At 47.6% G+C, this 21,820-nt stretch overlaps 9 protein-coding genes across 9 annotated transcripts; 7 read left to right on the plus strand and 2 right to left on the minus strand.

The window, feature by feature from the left end:
* Positions 1 to 1,191: 1,191 nt before the first annotated feature.
* LHYA1_G002984 (uncharacterized protein) lies at positions 1,192 to 2,095 on the minus strand (the record flags this gene model as incomplete). Its single annotated transcript, XM_031147958.1, has 3 exons — positions 1,192 to 1,498; positions 1,550 to 1,659; positions 1,712 to 2,095. Coding segments are annotated over 3 exons (801 nt in total), but the record flags the coding sequence as incomplete, so codon positions are not given.
* A 317-nt stretch (positions 2,096 to 2,412) lies between these two features.
* Positions 2,413 to 3,318, plus strand: LHYA1_G002985 (uncharacterized protein; the record flags this gene model as incomplete). The annotated part of the gene is made up of 2 exons (XM_031147959.1): positions 2,413 to 2,677; positions 2,762 to 3,318. 2 exons carry the CDS (start codon positions 2,413 to 2,415, stop codon positions 3,316 to 3,318), a joined length of 822 nt encoding a protein of 273 aa, XP_031006125.1.
* Positions 3,319 to 4,998: 1,680 nt separating this feature from the next.
* Positions 4,999 to 7,785, plus strand: LHYA1_G002986 (Kelch repeat-containing protein; the record flags this gene model as incomplete). The annotated part of the gene is made up of 3 exons (XM_031147960.1): positions 4,999 to 5,613; positions 5,737 to 6,411; positions 6,457 to 7,785. The coding sequence occupies 3 exons, from the start codon at positions 4,999 to 5,001 to the stop codon at positions 7,783 to 7,785; spliced, it is 2,619 nt and encodes an 872-aa protein (XP_031006129.1).
* A 2,095-nt stretch (positions 7,786 to 9,880) lies between these two features.
* On the plus strand, positions 9,881 to 10,282 carry CRP (Cryparin; the record flags this gene model as incomplete). Its single annotated transcript, XM_031147961.1, has 3 exons — positions 9,881 to 10,037; positions 10,093 to 10,178; positions 10,241 to 10,282. The coding sequence occupies 3 exons, from the start codon at positions 9,881 to 9,883 to the stop codon at positions 10,280 to 10,282; spliced, it is 285 nt and encodes a 94-aa protein (XP_031006124.1).
* A 564-nt stretch (positions 10,283 to 10,846) lies between these two features.
* On the plus strand, positions 10,847 to 11,677 carry fac-dex (Fluoroacetate dehalogenase; the record flags this gene model as incomplete). Its single annotated transcript, XM_031147962.1, has 1 exon — positions 10,847 to 11,677. The coding sequence occupies one exon, from the start codon at positions 10,847 to 10,849 to the stop codon at positions 11,675 to 11,677; it is 831 nt and encodes a 276-aa protein (XP_031006128.1).
* Positions 11,678 to 13,390: 1,713 nt separating this feature from the next.
* Positions 13,391 to 14,028, plus strand: LHYA1_G002989 (uncharacterized protein; the record flags this gene model as incomplete). Its single annotated transcript, XM_031147963.1, has 2 exons — positions 13,391 to 13,931; positions 13,994 to 14,028. 2 exons carry the CDS (start codon positions 13,391 to 13,393, stop codon positions 14,026 to 14,028), a joined length of 576 nt encoding a protein of 191 aa, XP_031006127.1.
* A 550-nt stretch (positions 14,029 to 14,578) lies between these two features.
* Positions 14,579 to 16,905, plus strand: ish1 (Stress response protein; the record flags this gene model as incomplete). Its single annotated transcript, XM_031147964.1, has 10 exons — positions 14,579 to 14,657; positions 14,886 to 15,198; positions 15,249 to 15,256; positions 15,308 to 15,478; positions 15,526 to 15,723; positions 15,774 to 16,015; positions 16,063 to 16,217; positions 16,267 to 16,475; positions 16,530 to 16,671; positions 16,725 to 16,905. 10 exons carry the CDS (start codon positions 14,579 to 14,581, stop codon positions 16,903 to 16,905), a joined length of 1,698 nt encoding a protein of 565 aa, XP_031006172.1.
* Positions 16,906 to 18,349: 1,444 nt separating this feature from the next.
* On the minus strand, positions 18,350 to 20,606 carry puf6 (Pumilio homology domain family member; the record flags this gene model as incomplete). Its single annotated transcript, XM_031147965.1, has 2 exons — positions 18,350 to 20,193; positions 20,246 to 20,606. 2 exons carry the CDS (start codon positions 20,604 to 20,606, stop codon positions 18,350 to 18,352), a joined length of 2,205 nt encoding a protein of 734 aa, XP_031006173.1.
* Positions 20,607 to 20,782: 176 nt separating this feature from the next.
* Positions 20,783 to 21,571, plus strand: LHYA1_G002992 (RWD domain-containing protein; the record flags this gene model as incomplete). Its single annotated transcript, XM_031147966.1, has 2 exons — positions 20,783 to 20,849; positions 20,937 to 21,571. The coding sequence occupies 2 exons, from the start codon at positions 20,783 to 20,785 to the stop codon at positions 21,569 to 21,571; spliced, it is 702 nt and encodes a 233-aa protein (XP_031006174.1).
* Positions 21,572 to 21,820: the final 249 nt, after the last annotated feature.

Genomic DNA, 21,820 nt, shown 5'->3' on the forward strand with positions numbered 1-21,820 from the left:
GTTTTGTTGCACTTCGCATTTTACTCCCCATTCTAGTCCCCAGCACGTGAGCAAAAAATTGGTGGGGAGATGTGAATGAAGAAGGGGCATTAAAAGTATCAGGATATTTGGGAGGAAATGAGAACGCTACTGGAGATATCCATGGCGAAGAGACTTAGCTGACACAAACATAATGGATTGAGCAGGAATCTAGCTTGGGTTTATCGCACATTTGCGCAAGCTAAAACTGAAGTGCATTTCGGGCATCTGGATAGGCAAAGGTGAAATGCTTGTGAAGATGCAATAGTTTATAAGATACTATTTGTGTTGGAGAGGGTATAGGGGATTCTTATTGGAATGTAAGAAGATTCTACTAAGTGTTTAGGTCGAAGTGTGCGATATTCTAGGTTATCACCGCTCACTTCTCGTCCCATGCAACAGTACTTACGGGCTGTACCTAGGTATATAACTATCATGCCAAGTGGTAACTGTTCTCTCTTTCTTTATCTCTCAAGTCCACTCAATGCCCTTTAGAAATGCAAAAGTTTTGTTGGAAGTTTTTTCCTTGTCAACACGAGGTCCTTCACATTTCCACACCCCCACCGAGTCGCGGTCCAGAAAACGAGGAAGGGCTTGGTGGGCTTCGGAGGGGCATCTTCCAGCCATTAAAAGCATGCCTTCAGGCCTGGTACCAATAACTCCAATAAACAAAATTATGCATCCTCTTCTTTTTCCACGAATGGGATGTTCTCCGTTTATTCCCAGTGATGCATGCAAAGACTTTGGCGATCGGTACTTAATACAATGTGGCTAAATTACTATACCATGATGTTCTGAAAACTCTTAGGCACGTTGGGTGGAGACAAGTGAAAGGTCCAACACAGTTCATGTCAAGATTGTGATACCTCGGAGGCACGACATATGATTGCTTGCAGATACGAAGTATTGCCTGTAGCTGGTTCACTGCATTTAGCTTCTCGCATCGGCGCGATATTACAAGACATGATCTATACATCTACACTAGCCGCGTCTGTGTTTGCGCCAATCACTTGCACGTCTAATTGTTTGCTGCGTCGTCCATCGCGGGATATATTCACGCATCTGCTATTTTTGATTCCTTGGCCATAAGATGAATGAGGAGTAATGGAAAGTGTCTCTCCGTGCGAAGTGCAACAAGAATCCTTTTCGAGTACTCTGCTTGACGGGTTGGTATTACTCACTGCAGAGATCCTCCAAGAAGGCCAACATCTTCCGCTGCAGCTTCACCAACTCAGCTTCATCGATCATCTCACTCTCGTCTTTGCCTGGTCCGCTCTCAACTTCTTTCCTAGCTGGTTTCACTAGGTCCCCTTTCGTTCCGAAAAAAGGCACACCAAAGCCTCTGAGCCTGGTGCTCATTTCTCTCACCATTTGCATCTGCGCCCTGTGGACCTTCATGTCGAAAGTTTGAAGTTCTTTTGCTTCTTCCTCTGGGGTGTTGTTGGAAGGTGCAGTCGAGATAGCCCCGCCAACAGCCTTTCTATATATCATTAATATTTCCATCAACTACTCTATAGTGAAGACAACTTACAAGACCTCATCTAATTTCTTCTGACCTTCCTCTCGACCCTTCTGTTTTTCGATCAGAGCCTTCCGACCATTGAACCATTGCTCTTCATGCTCATGCTGAACTTTGATCATCTAGGTGACGGTCAGTTATCGAGATCAATAAAACAATGATAGAAACACTAACTCGCCGGATCTCATTGATGATAGTGTCATGCTTAGCAACCGTCTTCATGACACACCGCAGTCCAGCGGACCACTCGATAATAGAAGCAGGTTCAATAACATTTGGTAGAGCATTGACAGGGGCCGAAGGCTTAGGACCCTGAGAGGCTATATCTAGCTGTTGCTGCCATGCTTGCTGATATGCATGAGATGGTTGGACTTGAGTTTTCACGGCAGATTGCGATTGAGGTTGAGGCTGAGGCTGAGATTGCTGCTGCTGCTGCTGATTTTGAGAATTGAGATCGGCTAGAGTCTTGAGAATTGATGCCAGATCCGGCGTTTGTTGACCGTTGGACGACATTGCTTTAATGAAGGTGGTCTTGACTTCAAGAGGGTTAATATTGCAGCTTTAAGTCTCTAAGCTTCTATTCTTTGAAATGAGAAGGAACTTGCAGCGCTATTTACCATGAAATGACTCTGAGCTACCATGAAACAAACCTTTATTCAATAAGATTCATTAAGTAGTCAATTTGTTTGCGTTGAAGACAAAAGAAGTTGTCTAGTTCCACAGCAAACAGGAGCCGAGTATTTCCGCGCCGCTAACAATCTCCAAGGATCATCTCAAAAATCGCCTGACATTGTAGCCCCGATAAATGTAAATACAGCCACCAGCAATCCTCCTCATATCCTCCCTCGGTGCCAAACCCACTGGGTACTCCTAATATGACGAAATCTGCGACAGACGCAACGCGATTTACATCGACAATGCCGCACGCCTCCGCCAAACCTTCACCCTCAAGACCCCAAAAGAAAGGAACTCCAGGTCCAGCGGGCGAGACGCCTCGAGAAAAGGTTGCTAGATTAAGAGCTGCTGCGGATCTAGCTCGCAATTCACAGGTCACGGCAGTGGATAGGTTTTTGGTGAGGGGACGGGTGTGGGCAGACCGGGCTCATAAGATTACGGCTGTAACTTTGATGGGAGCTACTTGTACGCCTTCCCTCTTCCCAATCTCTTATTTCTTGTCCGTATAAGGATGTTTAGTTATGAAAGATGCTAATTGATACCGAACAGTCGTCGCAGGAATCGTAACAGTCTACGCTCTAGGAGACATGATGGTTTACAACCGCAAAAAAAGAGCCGAGTTCTTCGCAGAGCAGAAAGCTCAACACGCCTCTGCTATCGAGAATGCTCGGCTAAAAGTACAGACTGGCAGTGCCAATGAAGAAGATATCCGGTTTCTTGCCTTGGCGGACGCTCATGCCGCAGAGATTGAGGCTAAGGCGAGAGCGAAGGCCGAGAATTCGATTTTTAATAAGGGGAAGCAGTTTTTGTTCTCTGGGCTTAAGAGAGAAGAGGGTGGTGATGAGGTGGGGACCGGTGAGAATCGTTTAGGCTATGAGGGGCTGAGTGAAGAGGATGATGTTATGGGGGAGCGGGAGAGTGATATCGTACGTGCGATTGAGGAGAAGAAGATGGGGATTGCGGATAAAGCGAAACATGCATTTGAGAATGAGAAGGAAAGGCAAAGGAGTGGAGGGCCATTGGACCGGATAGGGGCCGCGTCAAATAAGAACGGGGATGAGCAGCCAAAGTCGAATGGTTGGTTCTCTTGGATGACTGGGAGGTGATGTATAAACGGTGGTGTACATATGGATATAAGAGTGTATTATACGGGAAGAGGTTTAGATGTATGAGATGGGCGTTTGATATTTTTAATACCTCCTGTACAAAACGGAGCTCTTCAATCTATCCACCCTCTCTTCTCATCTATCCACGTCTTCTCGGCCTTCTTTTTCTCAGTCCTCCCTTTTCCCGTTTCCTCAGTCCTCTTTACCTTTCGATTTCCGCCAAACCTGAACCACCCAGCAAGACCCCGCTCCCCAGCCTGCTTCTCACGCCATATTGACTCCAACTCCTCTTCTCTCCAGCCCTTCATCGCCACCTTCCGCTCTTCAAACGATTTCTGCCTGGCCTTCTCCTTCTGATCAATCTCTGCAATCTTCTTCCGCAATTCATGCTCCAGCTTATAACTCTCCTTCTTTATGTCGTCTCGAAGGCTTGGACGCTCTAACGCCAGAAAGGTCTTCCGGCCATCATTGAAACCTTGCAAGTACTCCGAATTGGGTCCAGTGTCAATTTGCTCGGGTTGTTGTGTCTCGGTGAGGGGCGAATTGGGGATCTGAGGGGGTTTTTGTGGAAAGAAGTTTATGGTGCTGCTGCCTAGAGAATAGAAAATATAGGCTACAAGCAGGAAACAGATGGCTATCCCAAGATTCTGGGAAGAGGGTTCGAAATGGGATGTCATACCAAAATGATGTTCTTCTACCTAACGTTTCAAAATAATTGAAAACTTTTGTTGGAAAATGGGAGCTGTAAAGGTTCTTATAGCCTCATTCAGCTGAAATGGGTCGTTGTGAGGCTGCAGTAAGGCTGAGTGTCACCTGAGGCTATGCATATCTTGGTAGAAATCTAATGCACTTACTAGCACCATAAGGTTTGAATTCAGCCCATTCTATATTTATATACTTGTTACTTGCAGCTTTTCCCAAAGGATGATTCGATTAATTAGCAAAAGTTTAACTTCAACCTCAGCTTCAAGAATCCATCGCCAATAGTGTAGACTCTGCCAGAGCTTGGTTCGGCATATAGTTTGTCAATTGGTAAGATAAGGTAGAACTTACCTCTTTCAATAGATTTCAAACAGCGTTGAGATCTAGGAGGAAAATAGATTTCTAGGGGTTTACTTGTACTTGTAGTAGTAAGGATTGAAGAGATCAAGATGTGGGGTCGTTGCCAAGAGCGCGGCGCGGCTTCTAGTAGGATAATTCAGGGGCTTCCCTTCCCTTGAATAATCCCTTTTCCCTTCCCACCGGGCATAGTCGGTCATCCTTCTTTATTCGTTACTTGCTTCGGTGAGCTAAGTTACATCGTATCTGTTGCAACATTCACAACCAATGGATTCTGAATGGGATTGTTTACATGGCGGGCCATATCGCCAAGCAACCCCAGCGAGAGTGGTTCCTGATGCAGAAGCTCGTCCCGTCTGTCTGGCCTCTAAGAGTGCGCCATTTCCTCATGTCAGTGCAGCAAATGCCTGTCTCATGATGTCAGGCGTAACACCTTGATTGTCGCTGTCGCGGGCTTCCTTTAATAAGGTAGGAAGGTAAGGTACTGTGAGAAGACACTGTCTCGTCTCCCGTTTCTTGTCTGTCTCTTGCGTATTGAACAACTTGTACTCCTCTGGACCAAATGAATTGAGAATATATCCTCTTATTGTAGATATTCCTGTTTTCTCCTTGAACACGACCATGGCTTCATTGAAACGCGACATTCCAGACCGAGGAGGAACAAGCAGGCCCCGTTTCACTTCCAACAAAACCGCTGATCGGTTGTGGGAATGTGAACAGCGACCTTCGACGCCGTCGAGAATAAAGCCTCACAGGCAGTCCATTTTCAAAGAAGAGGGACTCGATGACCTGCATTGCCCCATCCATCCTTCCCATACCAATAACGCGACTGATAATTCGACTCCCTCGTTTACGATTACGAGGCCAGGTACCCCGACAACATTCGATGAGATCTTAGGCAATGACGGGGAAAGAGAAACCCCAGAGTCGAGGGCGAGGAGAGAAAACCCTTCGTTGTTTTCGAAGCTTGTCAAGGGACAGAGGCCAGTTATAAAGAGCTCCGCAACAGCCCCTCCAGGCTCATTCCCCTCGGTGCCCAGAACTGCATTGATTGCTTTCTTGATTGCTGTGGTAGTGCCCGGGTTTCGGTACGGTAATGGCATTATTAGCGGTGCAGATGCGGGTTTAATACCAGAAGGTATTCTGGTCGATAATGGGAGCACGATAGAAGGAAGAGCCGATAGTCCGACCGATGTCTGTACGAGATGGGCTCACCAGGGTAATGCAGCCCATTCGGTTTGTTAATGAAAATGCTAACAAAACGACAGCGGCAAACGTCAACGGAACTTTATATATTTATGGTGGAAATGCAAAGTCATCAAGCTCACAAACTTCTAATACGTGGAGTAAGTCTTCAAGATATCCTCAATCATGCTGGCACCTATTGATCGCATTCCAGACAACAATTTCCTCTCGCTTGACCTTACAAAGTCCTGGCAGGTGGCTTCTCCAGCATTAACAGGTCTTCCACAGCCTTCGGGTCCACCTGCAGTAGCTCTAGGCGCATTATGGAATTCTTACAACTCATTGTTCGTCTACGGCGGCATGTTCTCAGATAGCCCTGCGGTCGATCCGCTACCTGTATCGACGTGGGAGTACAACATCAAATCCTCGCAATGGACAGAACATACAAACCCGCAAACCTCCCCAGGAAACTATTCTGACGGGGGGGATCAACCGGTTCAGAGAGCAGCTGAAGGGGCTGGACTTAGTGTTCCAGAGCTGGGAAGAAGCTGGTACTTTGGCGGGCATCAAGACAGTCATACGACTCAAGGTTGGACAACTGAGGTCTGGAGGATATACTTGAAGAGCTTTCTCGAGTTCACTCACCCTGGATATGCCAATACTGGTGTAACTTCACTGGGTAGCTCGAAAGCTGCGGGCTCAGATGGCGTTTATCGAAACATCACTCAAGGTGGTATTCAGGCAGATGATGGTTTTACTGAGCGAGCAGATGGCGTTCTGGTATACGTTCCTGGCTGGGGTGATGAGGGTATTATTCTTGGGTTGGCAGGAGGCACAAATACGACTTTTGTAAGTATTTTACCTTGAAAGACTTTATCACGCTAATCGTTTCAGACGGAAATGAATATCATCGATATATACGATGTTGCGAATTCCACTTGGTATAAGCAATCCACCTCAGGTACTAGCCCTCAAATTCGCGTCGATCCTTGCGCAGCGGTAGCAGCTGCGCCTGACGGAACGAGCTTCAATGTCTATCTTTACGGGGGACAAAACCTCATACCCGCTGATAATCAGACACAATTCTCTGATATGTGGATCCTCACCATCCCATCATTCACCTGGGTCCAAGTTGATATGAATGGTCAATCAGAGCCCCCTGCCCGAGCAGGTCATACCTGCACAATGCGAGATGGCCAGATAGTGGTAGTTGGAGGCTATGTAGGAAAAGACATATCTTGCGATAGTCCAGGGATCTACGTCTTCAATACTTCGTCTTTACAGTGGAGTAATAGCTTCACAGCTCTCGCCTCATCCGGTAGCGAATCCGAGACCCAACAAGCCCAAGATTCCTCTGTCCTTCAAGGCTCAGTAGGCTACGAAGTACCAGGCCTTGTGCAATCCATCATCGGAGGGTCATCACAGGGAGGCGCTACAGCAACCTCACCAGCAGCCGGCTCCGCAACCGCTGGTCCTATAGCTACAGGAAAGCCACCTAGTTTCACAGTAACAAAGTCCGGATCGACAGTCGTCCAAACATCCAGTCCAACAGGAACCAGCGCATCAGGCGGGGCAGGACAGTCATCCACAGCCAGGAAATCAGGACCAAACGTCGGAGCAATCGCAGCCGGAACAATAGCAGCAGCACTAGCAGTCTTAGCCGGCTACCTAGCATTCTGTACTTGGCTCTACAGGCGACAACTAAACCGCTACAAGAATCACGTTGCAATGGCTCAACGAACAGCATTTAACAACAGTCCTGAAGGCGTTTCCTGGACTGGCAGAAGCAGCGAGAAAGGAGCAGGAGCAGGAGCCGGTGCTTCGCTAGGACCCTTCGGCACATCCGTTGGTGGATCAGGAAGTGCAGGACGGCCTTCGAATGTCGAGAGTAGCGGCTCTGGACTCACTTATCCCAGTCCGTATTCAGGCGCCACTGGAACACCGGCGTCGTCTATACCGACGCCGGCAGATTCCCGTACGGGTGGATATGGTGGTGGGAGTATGCCAGGCGGTGGTGCTGCCGGCAACGGGTATGGACGACTTAGTGAAGAAGGCTCGGAATACCATGGTGCTGGTGCTGGGTTTGGACGCACGCCGGGGGGTCGGCATAGTGGGAGCAGCGCGCATTCTTCCGCGGCGGACTTATTAGGTGGGCAGGAGCCGAGTTTCTTTAATGTGGTGATGAATCCCAGGAGGACGTTAAGGGTTGTGAATTCCGATTAGATGGGTTTGGAGGTGTGATGATTTTGGAGTAATAATGGATCGGATTTGGTCGGAAGGTTTGATTAGAAAGCGATACCCTTTTGCGTCAACATTTCAGCAACAATATTTTACATATACGAGAGTTATGAAAGAAGAATGCAAAAGTTTCTGGGCGGGCGGCAAGGATGGAGAATATGTTTATCCCGTTTAGGAATCAGGTAAAAGAAGTTCAGGAGAGAAAGAAATAGAAAGAGGAAGAGGAAGAGAGAGAGAGGATGAAGCGATGGTGAAAGAAATGATTAAAGCCATACATGTTGTTGGAAATGCGTCCCCTTTCCTTTCGCTTTCGTGGATTTCTCCCCTTTTGTTAGACTTCACCTCCTGGTGAAGAGAACAAAACATACAGTACGTTCGAGGGAGCAACTCAATATCAGACAGTTCGAGATATCCCCAAGAGCGTGTGAATGAGGACTTGCAGAATACCGGCTCATAGAGGGGTATCCACCGCCTTTCGTAACTGAACCTTACGCGCTCGTCCACCAATCCAGACGTCGATCTGGTGATGCATTTAATGCATTTGATGGATTTGATGGTCAGGAATTGACAGTTTCTATTCTTGGCCAATAAATACACTTTCAACGGCCCGACTGAGCTGGGCTGGTCACGTGAGATTTTAGCGCTGTCATGTTCCGATAATGACGGAGACTTAATGCGGAGACTTAATGCGGCTGTTATACCCTCTTCTAGCGCGAGGGGCAACAAACTTGGTTCGGCCTCTTCTCCTTTCCCGAATCCCAACGGTCAGAGCAGAATTGATTGCAATGCATCCCTGCTCGAAACAGCAACATCGCCACTCTGGAGCAACAAAGCTAGAGCCCCCGTCCCTGCATGATCTTTGAACGGTTCTACGGTAACATGGAGGAGATATCCTTGAAGATCGGCATGAAATTCGCTCAAACCGAGTTATAAAGTTCCCGTTATGACTTGAAGGGGCCAAGTCGTTGGATTAAACAAGGCAAGATGCCGGCTTCAACGCATTATTCGGATATCGAAACTGGGGCACTTTCTTATTGTCCTTCCTGCCGATGACAGCGGGTTGCTCGCCCCACAAGAAGCCTGTCAACTTTAAACCCTCAAACTGTTAATTGTGCTTCTCCGAATAGCAACTTTTCGTGGAGAAGAATGCGAAATACTGTAGGATTTATAGAGCAATAGCATTCTTATGTAATTCATATCTTCTGGCGTTTCAAAAAGACCTCACTTAAGTAACGTGAAGTCTTTCGTCGTTGTATCTCCTTGGCCCTCTCAGTCGTAGTAGCGTTCCAGAACAAGTTGTCGTCCCTGCCCCTGCATCTCGTTAGCAGAAGCGAGAACAAGATTCGAACACAGCAGAATCTTCCCCAGCAAATCAGAATTGCTTTCGGCGTTTTACTCCGTATTTCATACTTCCAATTGCCGTTACTCCATACTTAATAAAGCCCTGGTCCCGGATGAACCAACCCTATACGGCCACGGCTTTACTCCATGTTCTTACTTCACGCAAGCGAGGTGCAATGATGCTGATCTCCTCCTTTCATGCGTAAATTCTTTCATCCTGGAATAGCTGAGCCCTATAGCCAGTGGCAATGTGTGTTGCAAGGTGCTCGATTGGTATGTCAGGAACCATCGGGCTGAAAGGCTAACGTCCACCCCGTCTCGACTTACGACCTCGACTATACTTACGCATATACATTCAGGGGTTTTTGATCGACACTGAATTTCCCAGGAACAGGCTTGTTACTCATATCATACTATCTCGAGCTTCTCAAGTCTATCTTCTATTCCCACAGTATGACGACACAGGAGAGCAAGAGAGCTGAAGAAAGTTTTATTCCTTGGAAGCATTTCGGTGGAGATGATGTTGATAGGAGTAGCTCCGCTGAAATGCTTCCAAGAAACAAGATAATAGTGGAATTGGTAGAATTGGAAAGTCTATAAAGTAGACTGAAATGTCCCCTAAAAGTTTTTTTTTTTCATCAACACCATCTTCATCAATCAGTCCCCCAGTTCACACACTTCAAACCGCAAGCATCATCGATATCTACCAATCAATCCAACAACGAACCCAACCGCCAATATGAGAACTTCATTCGTCACCCTTTTCGGCCTTGCTGCCAGCGTCGCTGCTATTCCTGCCAGAGTCATGGAGCGTCAGACAACCCTCTGCTCTTCCGGCACTGCTCAATGCTGCTCGGTGGACGTTTTGGGCGTTGCAGACCTCGACTGCGCCAACCGTTAGTCTTTCATCAATCCTATACAACAGACACACGCTAATAGATCTTTGTACAGCACCTACTCTTCCAGCCAACGGCACGGACTTTGCAAACATCTGTGCCGCCGAGGGCCAGATTGATATGTGTTGTCTTATTCCTGTTGTAAGCTGGGCTTTCTCTATCATTGTGCCTCCATCTTTGGCTTGTCACTAACACATCACTAGCTTGACCAAGGACTCCTCTGCCAAGTTCCAATTGGAGGCTAAATACTCCATCCGAGCAGATACTTTGCAAGAGATTTGGACAAGTCTCTGAATGTATGATGGTCCTTGTCACATCTCGAATGTATGATCCTCTGTGGACTGTGTATAAACGTGTATATTTTCTTGGGGGTCGAGGGGAGTTGGTCAAGGGGCAGGAAATCAGGCAACACAGTACGTAGTGTATTAGTTGTAATATGTTTTGATATCGAATGACTTTTAAGTGTTGCTTCGTCGAGAGTTGGTAATTTTGCGTGAAGTCCCTACATGAAATGTTATTCTATTCCAAATCTAAACCCAGAAACATTTCATTTAATTCAAAATCTCTGCGTAAAACCACCCGATATTTTCAATCTACCAATCATTAATTCAAGTGCATGCTGATGTATAAATGGTTTAAGATGCGTGCATCGCTATCTCCATCTAGTTCCCGGGGCTCATTACCCCTCTACTTCATTACATGGCATACGCCCTTCAATAGCAGGGCGTGATCACGCAATATATAGAGTATATCAGAACCCAAAGTCCCCAACCGTCAAAAGAATTGACAATTTTAATACTATTACCAAAATGTTCGAAGGCTTCAAAGAATTCAACATCGCCGTCACCCCAGATGTCACAATCCACGGCATCAAATCCGGGACCGGCCCACCTCTCCTCCTCCTCCACGGCTTCCCACAAACCCACCACATCTGGCACAAGATAACCCCCTCCCTAACCCCCTCCTTTACAGTAATAGCGCTCGACCTCCGCGGCTACGGCCGCTCCTCCAAACCCCCCTCCTCAACCCAGCAAAACCACGCACCGTACTCCAAATCCGTAATGGCATCTGACTGCATCTCCGTCATGTCCTCTCTCGGCTTCAAGAAATTCAGCATCTGCTCTCACGACCGCGGTGCACGCGTAGCGCATAAGCTGTGCGTCGATTCCCCGGCGTCCGTGGAGCGGGTTATGCTTCTAGACATCGCGCCCACGCTAGCCATGTTCGAGAAGACAGATATGCAGTTCGCGACCGCGTACTACCACTGGTTCTTCCTGATCCAGCCGTCGCCGTTCCCGGAGACGCTTCTCATGAACCAGAAGGAGGTATTCGGGCGGCGGTTTTTCGGCGGCGGGTATGCGGGGATGAGTGAAGACAGGGGGTTTTGGGACGAGCAGGCGTTGGGGGAGTATATGAGGCTTTTTGAAGATGGGGAGGGGGTTCATGCTATGTGTGAGGATTATAGGGCTGCGGCGACGATTGATCTTGAGGAGGCGAGGAAGGATCGCGGGGAGGGGAGGAAGATCATGTGTCCGGTTAGGGTGTTGGTTGGGGCGAGGGGGGTGGTGGCGACGAAGTTTGATTTCTTGAAGGAGTGGAGGGATGTTAGTGAGGGGGTGGTGACGGGGGGAGGCTGTTGATGCTGGTCATTATATTGCGGAGGATAATCCGGATGTGCTTTTAAGGCATATTAGGGAGTTTTTTGGCTGATGCGGAGTGGGTGACGCTGTAATTAGGTGCAATCTGCTTGGTTTTGAAGCGAAGTTTTAGTTTAATATAATGGTGACAGTTTTGAAGACTGCTATTTTGCTAGGGTTCCTTTGTAGAGTCCCTGGAACTCGAAAGGAAGAATACTACGGAAGTGTAGATTTCGCTGTCCAGGGAAGATGGCCTGTGAGATGTGGAATAAATACAGAAGTCAAGAATGCAATTGTAGAAATGTTTATTCTGTGCTGATTTTGAACCTTTTACTTCATTTGATACGGGCTATGTTGAAACCCCAATTGCCTCTTTGCCATCCAAAAAAGTATGCTTCTTTATGCTTAGCATCACTCCACCTTATCTTTAACAGCGGTATTGTTTCCACAATATAGAGAGGATACCAGTAAGTTGGATATATGTATGTTGAATTTAGACTTACCATCGGAAAAGTGCAGCAGGTCAAAGTTCGCCCTTCAACTTGGCAAAATTGCTTATTGGTCATCTTGAGAGGGAGCCAGCCATAGCCAAGTGAAGCTACTTGCTCTACTCCAGTTTCAACTTCACTTTAAAGTAGTCAGTCGTAGACGTCAAAACTAATCTATGTTGCTATCGTTATGTTCTCCTAAAGCTCATCTAATAACAAGGTTTTGATGGGCAATCTAAAGAAATAGTCACACCAAGAATGATTGAGGACCTTGCCATCGCGCCTTTCCAACAATCTGAGACATTCCACTAGGAGACAATACTTTACACGTTCTATTTGAGGTGTATATTGTAGTGGAGCCTTTCCAATATTTGCAAGACAAGCAGTGGCGCAGCTGGGTTGCAATCCAAGGGCTTTTGTCACCAACCATAGAAGGATTTTGAGCTCAGAATATGAAGGCTTTACTACCCGAAACAGCATCTCTCAAATCCATTGTGGCATCAGCTTGAGTGTACTTCACAAAGCACTCCGGTGGCCACAGCCCTTTGTATGGTGCCCCCACACTCGATCCAGGTCAAAACCATCCAACACTATCAAATTCGCTAGGCTTCTTTTTTGGACAGTGTTCGATATCCTCACTTGAGAAGTCATAAACCCTATTTGCTAAAGTTTCTTCCTCACGTCCTTTGAAGCTCGTTCAGTTGATAGATGGCGGCAAAGACATCAACTTAAGAGGGGGATCTTGCTCCTTGATTGAGATGCCCACTATAAGCAGTCATTAAATGTTCTGCTGGATAGCACCGAGAAAATAAATGCTAAGTGCAGCCTAAGCTCTCGGTGTAGTAAACCAGACTTTGCAAGAGACTTTGAATTTACGCCAAATTTCCGGAATACAGTGCAACTCCTCCACTAGGATGAAAGTCGAATAGAAATGCACAATGCCATTGCGTATACACGATAGCGAGGTAAGAATTGAAGAAAAGAATCCAAATCCAAATCCAAATCTTGAAATGGTCGCCCGTCACGTGTGACCGTCTATCCCTCCTTCTTTTGCCGAGAAATCAAAGGGGCGAGGCAGGACCTTTGTTTGACTTTTATCATGATATCATGATGTATGATGTAATATATTATCGACACCACAGAACCACTAGGAATGCATTGTTTTGTTTTAGTTATGTAGTTCCTCCAAATAATAATAATTCTCACTTACCTCTCCCAATTTGCAAAAATGCCTTTCCTATTACGTCTACGGGCCACAGCATTCTCAAGCTCGACTCGAAGAGCAGCTCACCCCGGCATACGTCAACCTCTCTCCCTCCGATCACTCTCCTCCACCCCCTCTAGGTTCGCTCAAGGCTACGGCGACGGCGAAGGCGACCCCAAAGGAGAGAAACCCCAAGACCAAGGTGCATCAAACAGCACGAAAGAGAATGCCGAGCACCCAGGTCCAGAATCCCCAGTAGCAGGCAGCGGCGCTGGCCCCACGAAAAGCCGCGGTTCCAGCAAACCCAAATCTCCTGAAGAGTCATCTGCGAATTCAGGAGGATCACGGTCAAAGGAGGCAAAGGAGACGGGATCCAGTCCTACGGGTGGGGAGGTAGGAAGCGGAAGTGGAGGTCCATCGCCCAAGATTCATAATACAAGATTGCCAGGAGAGAATTCTCAGGCAAAGCAGGCGGAGGTCGAGGAGCATAATAAGGAATTCGAGAAGCGCCATGATCGGGAGGCGAGTACGGAGGGTGATAAGGTTGATAAGAAGTTCTGGAGTGGTGAGTTTGCTTCAATGGCTAGCTAGGTAGGTGTTGAGTGGTTGCTAATACTTTTGAATTAGGTGACGGCCGGGAGGGAGTAGAGGGAAAGGTTTAGGAGAGATTAGGCCATTAGTGGATGGGATGTACGATATGGGTGGGGTAGTCTTGCAATCGAGCTCGCGAATAGCTTCATTTCATGATACTTGATGTGATATTGTATGAGTATACAGTAAGATGAGGTGATCTGGAGCTGTCATTGATGCTTCTCCATAATTTTTTATTCAACGCCAAGCTTCCCCACGCTTAGACCCCTGCTGTGGCTGAAAAAGCTCGAACAAGTAGTGCAGTATGACGTGTGATATCGATCCTTGTCATGGGAAAGATGAAGAATGCATCCAGAATTGTGCTTCCCGCAGCCAATCATCTCCGCTTCCCGTCCAAACGCGTCGACGTCACCAGATATTATTGCATGACCGTAGCGAAAGGCCTTTGTGCAGCCACATAAACATACTTGGCTTTGTCGCCTTGTTTTCTATCCTGCCCTGCCTTTTGCTTTCTGCTTTCTGCCAGAACATCACGACTTCTGTCAATCCATTCATCATCTTGACAGATCCAACTCTTAACAAACAACTACCTGAAGACCGTGAAGCTTCAGAGTACACAACATGAAGTTCTTCTCCCAACTATTGCTGCTCGGCCTGGTAGCAGAATCCACCGTTGCCAGCACCTGGTTCAGCAAAGGTGGTACGTTTGAAGTTTCCAATGCATCCATTTCAGCCTGTTCTACCTTTCAATATATGTGCATGGTGAAGCTTCCAAGAGCTTCACTATGATGTTAGGAGCTTCCATTGCTATTTACCATAGCATTCCAGCTATCCAAACAAATCACATCAAGCTCACATGGCGTACCCTGCTGCACAGCCCGAAGCGCCAGATTTACAAATGAGGTCTCTGCTAACCATTTTTCAATAGTCTACAACAAATGGCACGAAACCGAGCTCGAGAGATGGCTGTCTGACCACAATGTCCCTTACCCGACTCCCGCAGATCGAAAGGATCTCGAGAACCTTGTCAAGAACAACTGGCAATCCAAGATTGCATCGCCATACAATGACTGGGATACCAATCAACTCGGCGCTTACTTGAAGCAGAAGGGTGTTGAGACCAAGGATACTGCTGCCGCCAACAAAGACGGCTTGCTTGCCCAGGTTAAGAACTACTGGTACGAGACAGAAGAGAAGGCCGAGGACTCCTACTCAAGTGTCAAGGACTGGATTTTTGATAGGTCAGTAATTCTGCTGCATTGTTGTAGACTACTTACTAACATACTCATAGCTGGTCTGGTAAATAATCAATTCCCACTACACCTCTGACATCTGCTAACATATCCCAAGATTCACAACTCAAGGCCTATGCCGACAAGCATGGTGTTCCAGTCCCTCAACCTCGCAAGCGAGACACTACGCTCCAGAAGCTTCGATCCACCTATGAGACCGTGGCCAAAAAGACTGGCGAGACTGCCAGCTACCCTGGAAACTGGCTTTATGAATCCTGGTCTGAGTCTGGTAAGTCACCTGCAAAAGGAATACGATTCAGGTCTAACATCTAGCAGATTTGAAGGAATGGCTGGATTCTCATGGAATTCCTGCCCCTCAACCAAGCACCCGTGACAAGCTGATCGCCAGCGTTCGCCGCAATGCTCGTATTGCGAGCCTGAAAATGGCCGACCTACAAGCTTCTAGTTCCCAGGCCGCTGAGGCAGCTACCCAAAGTTTAAGCGAAAAGCTGCTCGATTCATGGTCTGACTCTCGTAAGTTTTTCTTGCGTACATCTGAATCAACAAATAATGACTTTGGACAGAAATCAAGGAATGGGCCGACAAGAATGGAATTAGAGTTCCACAAGGTAGCAAGAGAAATGAGCTCTTGGCTATTGCACGAAAGCACCGCGCTCAACTTACTGGCGACAATGTTTCAAACTCTGCCAAGTCTGCTTTCGGAGCAGCTACCTCGAACGCCAACAACCAATACGCCAAGGCTACAGATTATGCTCAGTTGAAGAGTGACGATGCCTTCAACTCTGCTATTGGCACTTGGAGTGACGTAGGCATTCTATTCACTTATGCTGGCAAAATACTGACATCGCTTAGTCCCGCTTGAAGGCTTACCTTGACGCCCGAGGTGTTCCAGTTCCACAATCCGGAAAGAAGGACGAGCTTTTGGCTTCCGTTCGCTTGAACCGACACAAGGCAGCTAGTGGATGGTCTTCATGGACCTTTGATACCTGGACTGTTGATAACTTGAAGTAGGTTTGTGTTGTTGAACTGTGTTCAGCTGTTGCTAATATGTTCCAGGAAATATCTTGCAGACTCCAGCAGCCAGACCGCACAAAAAGCTAGCAAACAAGCTGGTGCTACCCGCGAGCAACTAGTTGCTGCTGCACAAGATTCTTACGCCTCTGCTTCAAAGTCTGGTGGAACTGGATATGCTTCTGTTACTTCTTACCTTGCTAAGCAGACTGATTCCGCCAAGGACTCTGTATTTGACACCTGGAGCGATTCTGGTATGTGAATTTTATACCTCTGGCTTATAATATGTGTGCTTACAATCAAAATAGAGCTCAAGAACTACCTTGACTCGTATGGAATCCCCGTTCCACAAGGATCCACTAAGAATGAACTCATCGCATACGCTCGCAATCAAAGGAACTGGTTCCAATATGGCACCACCACTCCTCAAGGTACTCTCTGGGCTAAGCTGTAAGTATCAAATGCTCCTAAAAGAGGAAGTTTGCAATACTAACTATTAAAAGTTCGAATAGCGCTCAGTGGGTCTTGGACCAACTCAGCATCGGTGTTTCTACTGGCCGCAAGGAAGCCGGCTACCAAGCCGAGAAGGCAGGTGATGCCGTGAAGGAGGGTGCAACTGCTGCCACCAACCGTGCTGGTGAGGCGGCTCAGAGGGCTGGTGATAAGATCAAGGAAGAATTGTAAAATATTCGACATGAGATATGATGTGGACACAAAATACTTCGGGGATGGATGGAATAGAATGGGCTGGGATGTGTATTATTGAGCGTTTACTTAGTGATGGGCGGTAGCAAGCGGCTCATGAAAAGGGATTGCACGGTATTTCAGGTATGGATTAGCTGAATAAAATGAATTTCTCTATAATTGTCGAACTGCAGTGTTTATCCTACTTTTGAAACCGAACGAAGTACCTAGGCCCGTATTGTTTGACTCTTCTGATGTTGATGATAACAAAGCAATGAGCACCAAAAGTCTATAGGACGATCGGGTTGTTCATCGAAGAGCCTACCAAATCCTCAGCGTCGTCCCTCTTTAGCGAGGCATCTTCGACACAGTCAGTACATCTCCCCAAACAAAATCGGGATAAATACTACATCACCTTTACCCGACGAACGTTTCTCGCTTTGCTCCACCACAACATTATCCCTCCAGTCCTCGTCATCTCGCAGTATCCTATTACCGGCCTCTTGATCACTAGCCTTGGTATCCTCCCACTCCCCATCTTGCACAATCAGTTTATAATTCAGCTGCAGCATCTGTGGGATTGTGCGCCGGCCTGTAAACACATCGGCCAGGTTCCCGGTCGTATGGATTAGGAGATGTAGGATTTCGGCCTTTTCGGCGTTGGGCACGCAGACCCAGTGGCCGATGCTTGTGAGGAGGTTGCGTTCACGCTGTGGGGTGAGTAAGGTAGGTAGGTGGGTGGGTTGGTTTGAAGGGAGGGGAAAAAGAGGGAGGGCACAGAAAGGGAAGGTAACGGACGTACGTCTGAAAGGTCGTCTAGGGGTAGGCCTGATGTGTCCTTTATCGCGAGGACCATGTGCAAGTACGCTCTCCAGCATCTCCTCAGAGGCCAGGGCGGGTAGGCTAGGAGGTTGTGTATCTCGTTGGGACGTTCGTAGACGTAGATGGATATGATGGCCTTGTTGGTAGGGTAGTGTTAGGGATGGAATGGATAGAGCGGAGCGGAGTGGAGTGGAGTGGAGTGGAGTGGAGTGGAGTGGACGTACGTACGTCTTTGATATAAGGGGGTATATATTCTTAGGCGCTTAGCATCGAGAGGACTCCGTTGATGGCTTTTGCTTTGTCGGCTCGCTCGCCTTCGTTCTTTGGTGTTGGCGTTGTCGTTGGCTCCATTGTTTGTGTAGCTGGACACGCTGGTTAAGATACTTTTTGGGATGGGATGTTGGGTTTTGGGTAATACTGCTGTTTGTTTTCTCGGTGCGGATGCAAAAGTGAGGCCAACTCGAGGTTTGAAGGGAGGCCAGTTCATGGCAACTCTGTTGCTCCTTCCCTGATTCTGCTATACAAACCACGGTCACATCGCTACCACCCACTCGCGTCAAAACAAAGTAGATGGAAATGATTGGGAGAACTTTTGATATTGCGGGTATCTAACCTCATATTCTCACAGCATTTCCAACAGTAGCGCAGCGCCCTTATTGCCCAATTCTCTCTCCTTAACGACCTTTGTCTTCTTCGCCTTGCCAGAGCCCTTCGCCTCCAACTCAGCCGCAGCTTCCCTCTTGGATTTCTGCTCCAACGTCTCCTCAGTAGCAGCTTTCGAAAGCTTCTTTTTACTCTTCTTCAACAGGCTCAACACCTCTTCTTTCTTGGAAAAGCTACTTGATTCAACAAGTGCCAGGGGAACAAAGGAACTCGAGCCAGTAGCCCATTCAATGATGTACTCTTTGATATTTGGGTACAGGATATCGGCAAAATCAAGGGCTGGTTCGACAGGTACAACGGTCTTGGTGCTGTAATCGAAACGTCCGCCCGCGATGAGAGACTTGAGCATCTTTCCCCCAAACGCCGTGTTAGCGAGATGGGAAGGCGGCTGTGTATTTTCTGTCTCGGCGCCTTCCTCAACAACCTCTGGCTGTACCCAAGTTGGATCGCCGCCCGCGGTCTGCGCAATTGCATTTAGAGCTGCAGTTTTGTCGCCCTCAGCGCCGAATAGGACTTCCGTGATGAATTGACAGCCGAAGGATGTCGCAACTAAGTCTGCCGCTGCTGCTTCGATGGCTTTGAGGAGGTAGGGTGAGAGCGCTTTGGCTAACTCGCTACGTCTGATTTCGGTGTCCTTTTTACTGGTGCTTTGGCGTACGGTGTCAATTTCTGAGAGTATTGAGAGGTCGGAGGAAAGGCTGGCGGGGAAGAGTGCTTTGGATCTGCCTTGGAAGAGATAGAGGAGGGTGGTGCGGGCGTTGAGGTCGTTGGCGGAGAAAACGATATTCTCGACTTGCTTATCGGCGTCTTTGCTTAGGAGTTCGGGGAAGATGGATTTTGCGGTTAGGACCGTGTCGTCGATTACTTCGTAGGCTGTGAGGATGATGATGTGGCCGTTGGGGTCGCCTGCCATCATCTGTAGCGTGTCTTTGTAGGTCTTAAGAATCTGTTTTCGGTCCTTTGCTGTTCCGTAAGCCAATGCGAGAGAAACGACTCTTGATCCTGATTTCGTGAAAGCCAAGTTCTTCATCAAATCTCCCTCTTCGTCTCCCTTGAGGAGCTCTATAAAATCGGTGATTTCCTCGGTGCCAGATTTCGCGTTCAAGAAATACTGTAACATGGCATCATGAAGAAGAGTAAAGCCAGTCAGTTTCTTCTGGATCAAGTGGTTGATGAGCTCGAGTAATGAGCGCATGATAGGAGCTCGTTTGCCAGAATCTGCAGCCAGTATTTCAGAAAGTTCGCCCGTGACCTTCTCACTGGCGTCCTTTTGGAAAAGAGAAAACTCTGCTCCATACCATTCCCTCAATATTATAGCCTTTTGCTGCTTGGTAGCAACTCCTCTGTAGACATCATCGAGAATCCAAGAAGCCTCTGGGTGCTTGATAAGCCGACGAACATGTCCAAAGAACTCTGGAACAATTAGGTCTCTAATCTCATCATCTCCCTGAATCAACAATTTGCCAATCAAGAACTTGGCGTATTTGCTCTCGGCCAATTGACGATATGTTCCAGCAAGCTCTCTGGCGATCATCCTCTTTTGTTCCGGATTGGCATATTTAATAGCAGTTTGAACTACTCTGACGCTGTCGTGCTTCAACACATAATCCTTGATCCGACCGGTGATGATGTCGAATAGTTCGGTGACTAATTTGACTCTTTCTTCCTTCGGGACGTGCGATTTGCGGCGTAATCTCTCCCAGAGCTTTTTCGTTCGGACGAGGTCGTCGGCAAGGGGCTTTGCTGCTTTTCGTTCCTTCACCAATTGCTTCTGCTTCGCATGTGCTTCTTTGGACGATTGGCCTGAAATACCGTTAGCAATTGCAAACAGATTAGGGAGAGGGATTCTGTGTACTATTTGTAACCACGGCTTTGGCTCTTTCTGGGTGCAGTCCATCTGCGACCTTGGGAAGATCCTCCGAATCACTGTCGTTTCCCTCTACATCTGATGTGCTATCGTCCACCTTCGAATCCTTCACATCCAGAGCAACACCTCCATCTGCATCGGAGTCGTCGGATTCGGATTCGCTCATTTGCTTAACCTTCTGCGTCTTCTTGAGAACTGGCTTTGGCTTTGTCTTATCTTTGCTCTTTGATACCGATTTGACATCAGAACCAGTCTTCGCCTTCTTTTTTTCCTTCACATAGCCATCCTTTCCGGCACTCTTCCTCTTCGTTCCTGCCGTCGCAGGTTTTGTTGCTGTTGCGGAAGGCATTTTTTGTGAAAATGTTGTTGGTGAAATAAAAAAAAAAGTTTCTCGATTTTTGGGAACTTTATCGCAGCTCTCTGAAATTTTTGCGGGCAATCAAGGACGCTAGACAAGGATTAGGCAGACCCCACGATTAACTCGAAATCTCACATTTAGAGACACTTGAAGCGCATCACGGCAAAATGGGAAGAGAAGATCAGATTGAGGAGCGCGAAGTCCTCGACAGTATCTTTCCCGAGGAAATTCAAGGTACGTGGGTTGTTCAGACCGCTCTCCAATAACCCCTCTTCAAGAAATGCCCCTCTCCCCACCAACGTTTGCTGATACTTTGAACAGACATATCAGAGACCGAATACCGAATATCGATCCTCCTGGACATCTTAAACGACGATGGTGATGATTCCGAACCCCCCAGCATCATCCTCCAAGTCAAATACCCCCCAGACTACCCCGAAGAAGCGCCCATCCTAGACATCCTAGGCCCTCCAAATGCGCCGGTGCATCCATTCTTCAGCGTAAACTCAGACAAACAGACACTCCTCAATGGCTTATCAGAAACTATCGAGGAGAATATGGGCATGGCTATGATCTTCACAATCGTTTCTACGCTAAAGGACAATGCCGAGCAACTGGTCGCGCAACGGCAAGCGGGCGCGAGACAAGAGCACGAGATTAAGTTATTAGCTCTCGAGGCGGAGGAGAATAAGAAGTTTCATGGCACGCCGGTTACACCCGAGACGTTTGGGCCTTGGAGGGACGAGTTCAGGAGGGAGATGGAGGAGTTGAGGGCTAAGGAGGAAGATGCCGAAGAGGCGGCGGAGAAGAAGAAGAATAGGGGAAAAGATGCTGTTGTGCTACTGACTGGGAGGCAGCTTTGGGAGAGAGGTTTGGCTGGCAAGATTGAGGAGGATGAGGATGAGGAAGATGAATTGCCGGTGGAGGGGGTGGAGAAATTGAAGGTTGAGGCTTGAGGAAGGAAAATTTATGGCGTCCATATATTTGTGGGCAGGAAAATGGAGGAGTTGCATTGCTGGCGTTGGACTTTTAGAGAATTGGAAGCTTTGAGCTATGCCCACATAAGTGCGGTTCGTACATGAAGACGTAAATCCGATATACCATGACTTATGCTAAGATTTGATATACATTTGAAGCTCAAAGAATTACATAGATGAAACATGTTTAGGTTGCTGTTTTTATTGCTAGCATATACACACATCTAC

Source organism: Lachnellula hyalina (assembly GCF_007821495.1).
Source record: "Lachnellula hyalina strain CBS 185.66 chromosome Unknown contig00050, whole genome shotgun sequence".
Classification (NCBI taxonomy): Eukaryota; Fungi; Ascomycota; class Leotiomycetes; order Helotiales; family Lachnaceae; genus Lachnellula; species Lachnellula hyalina.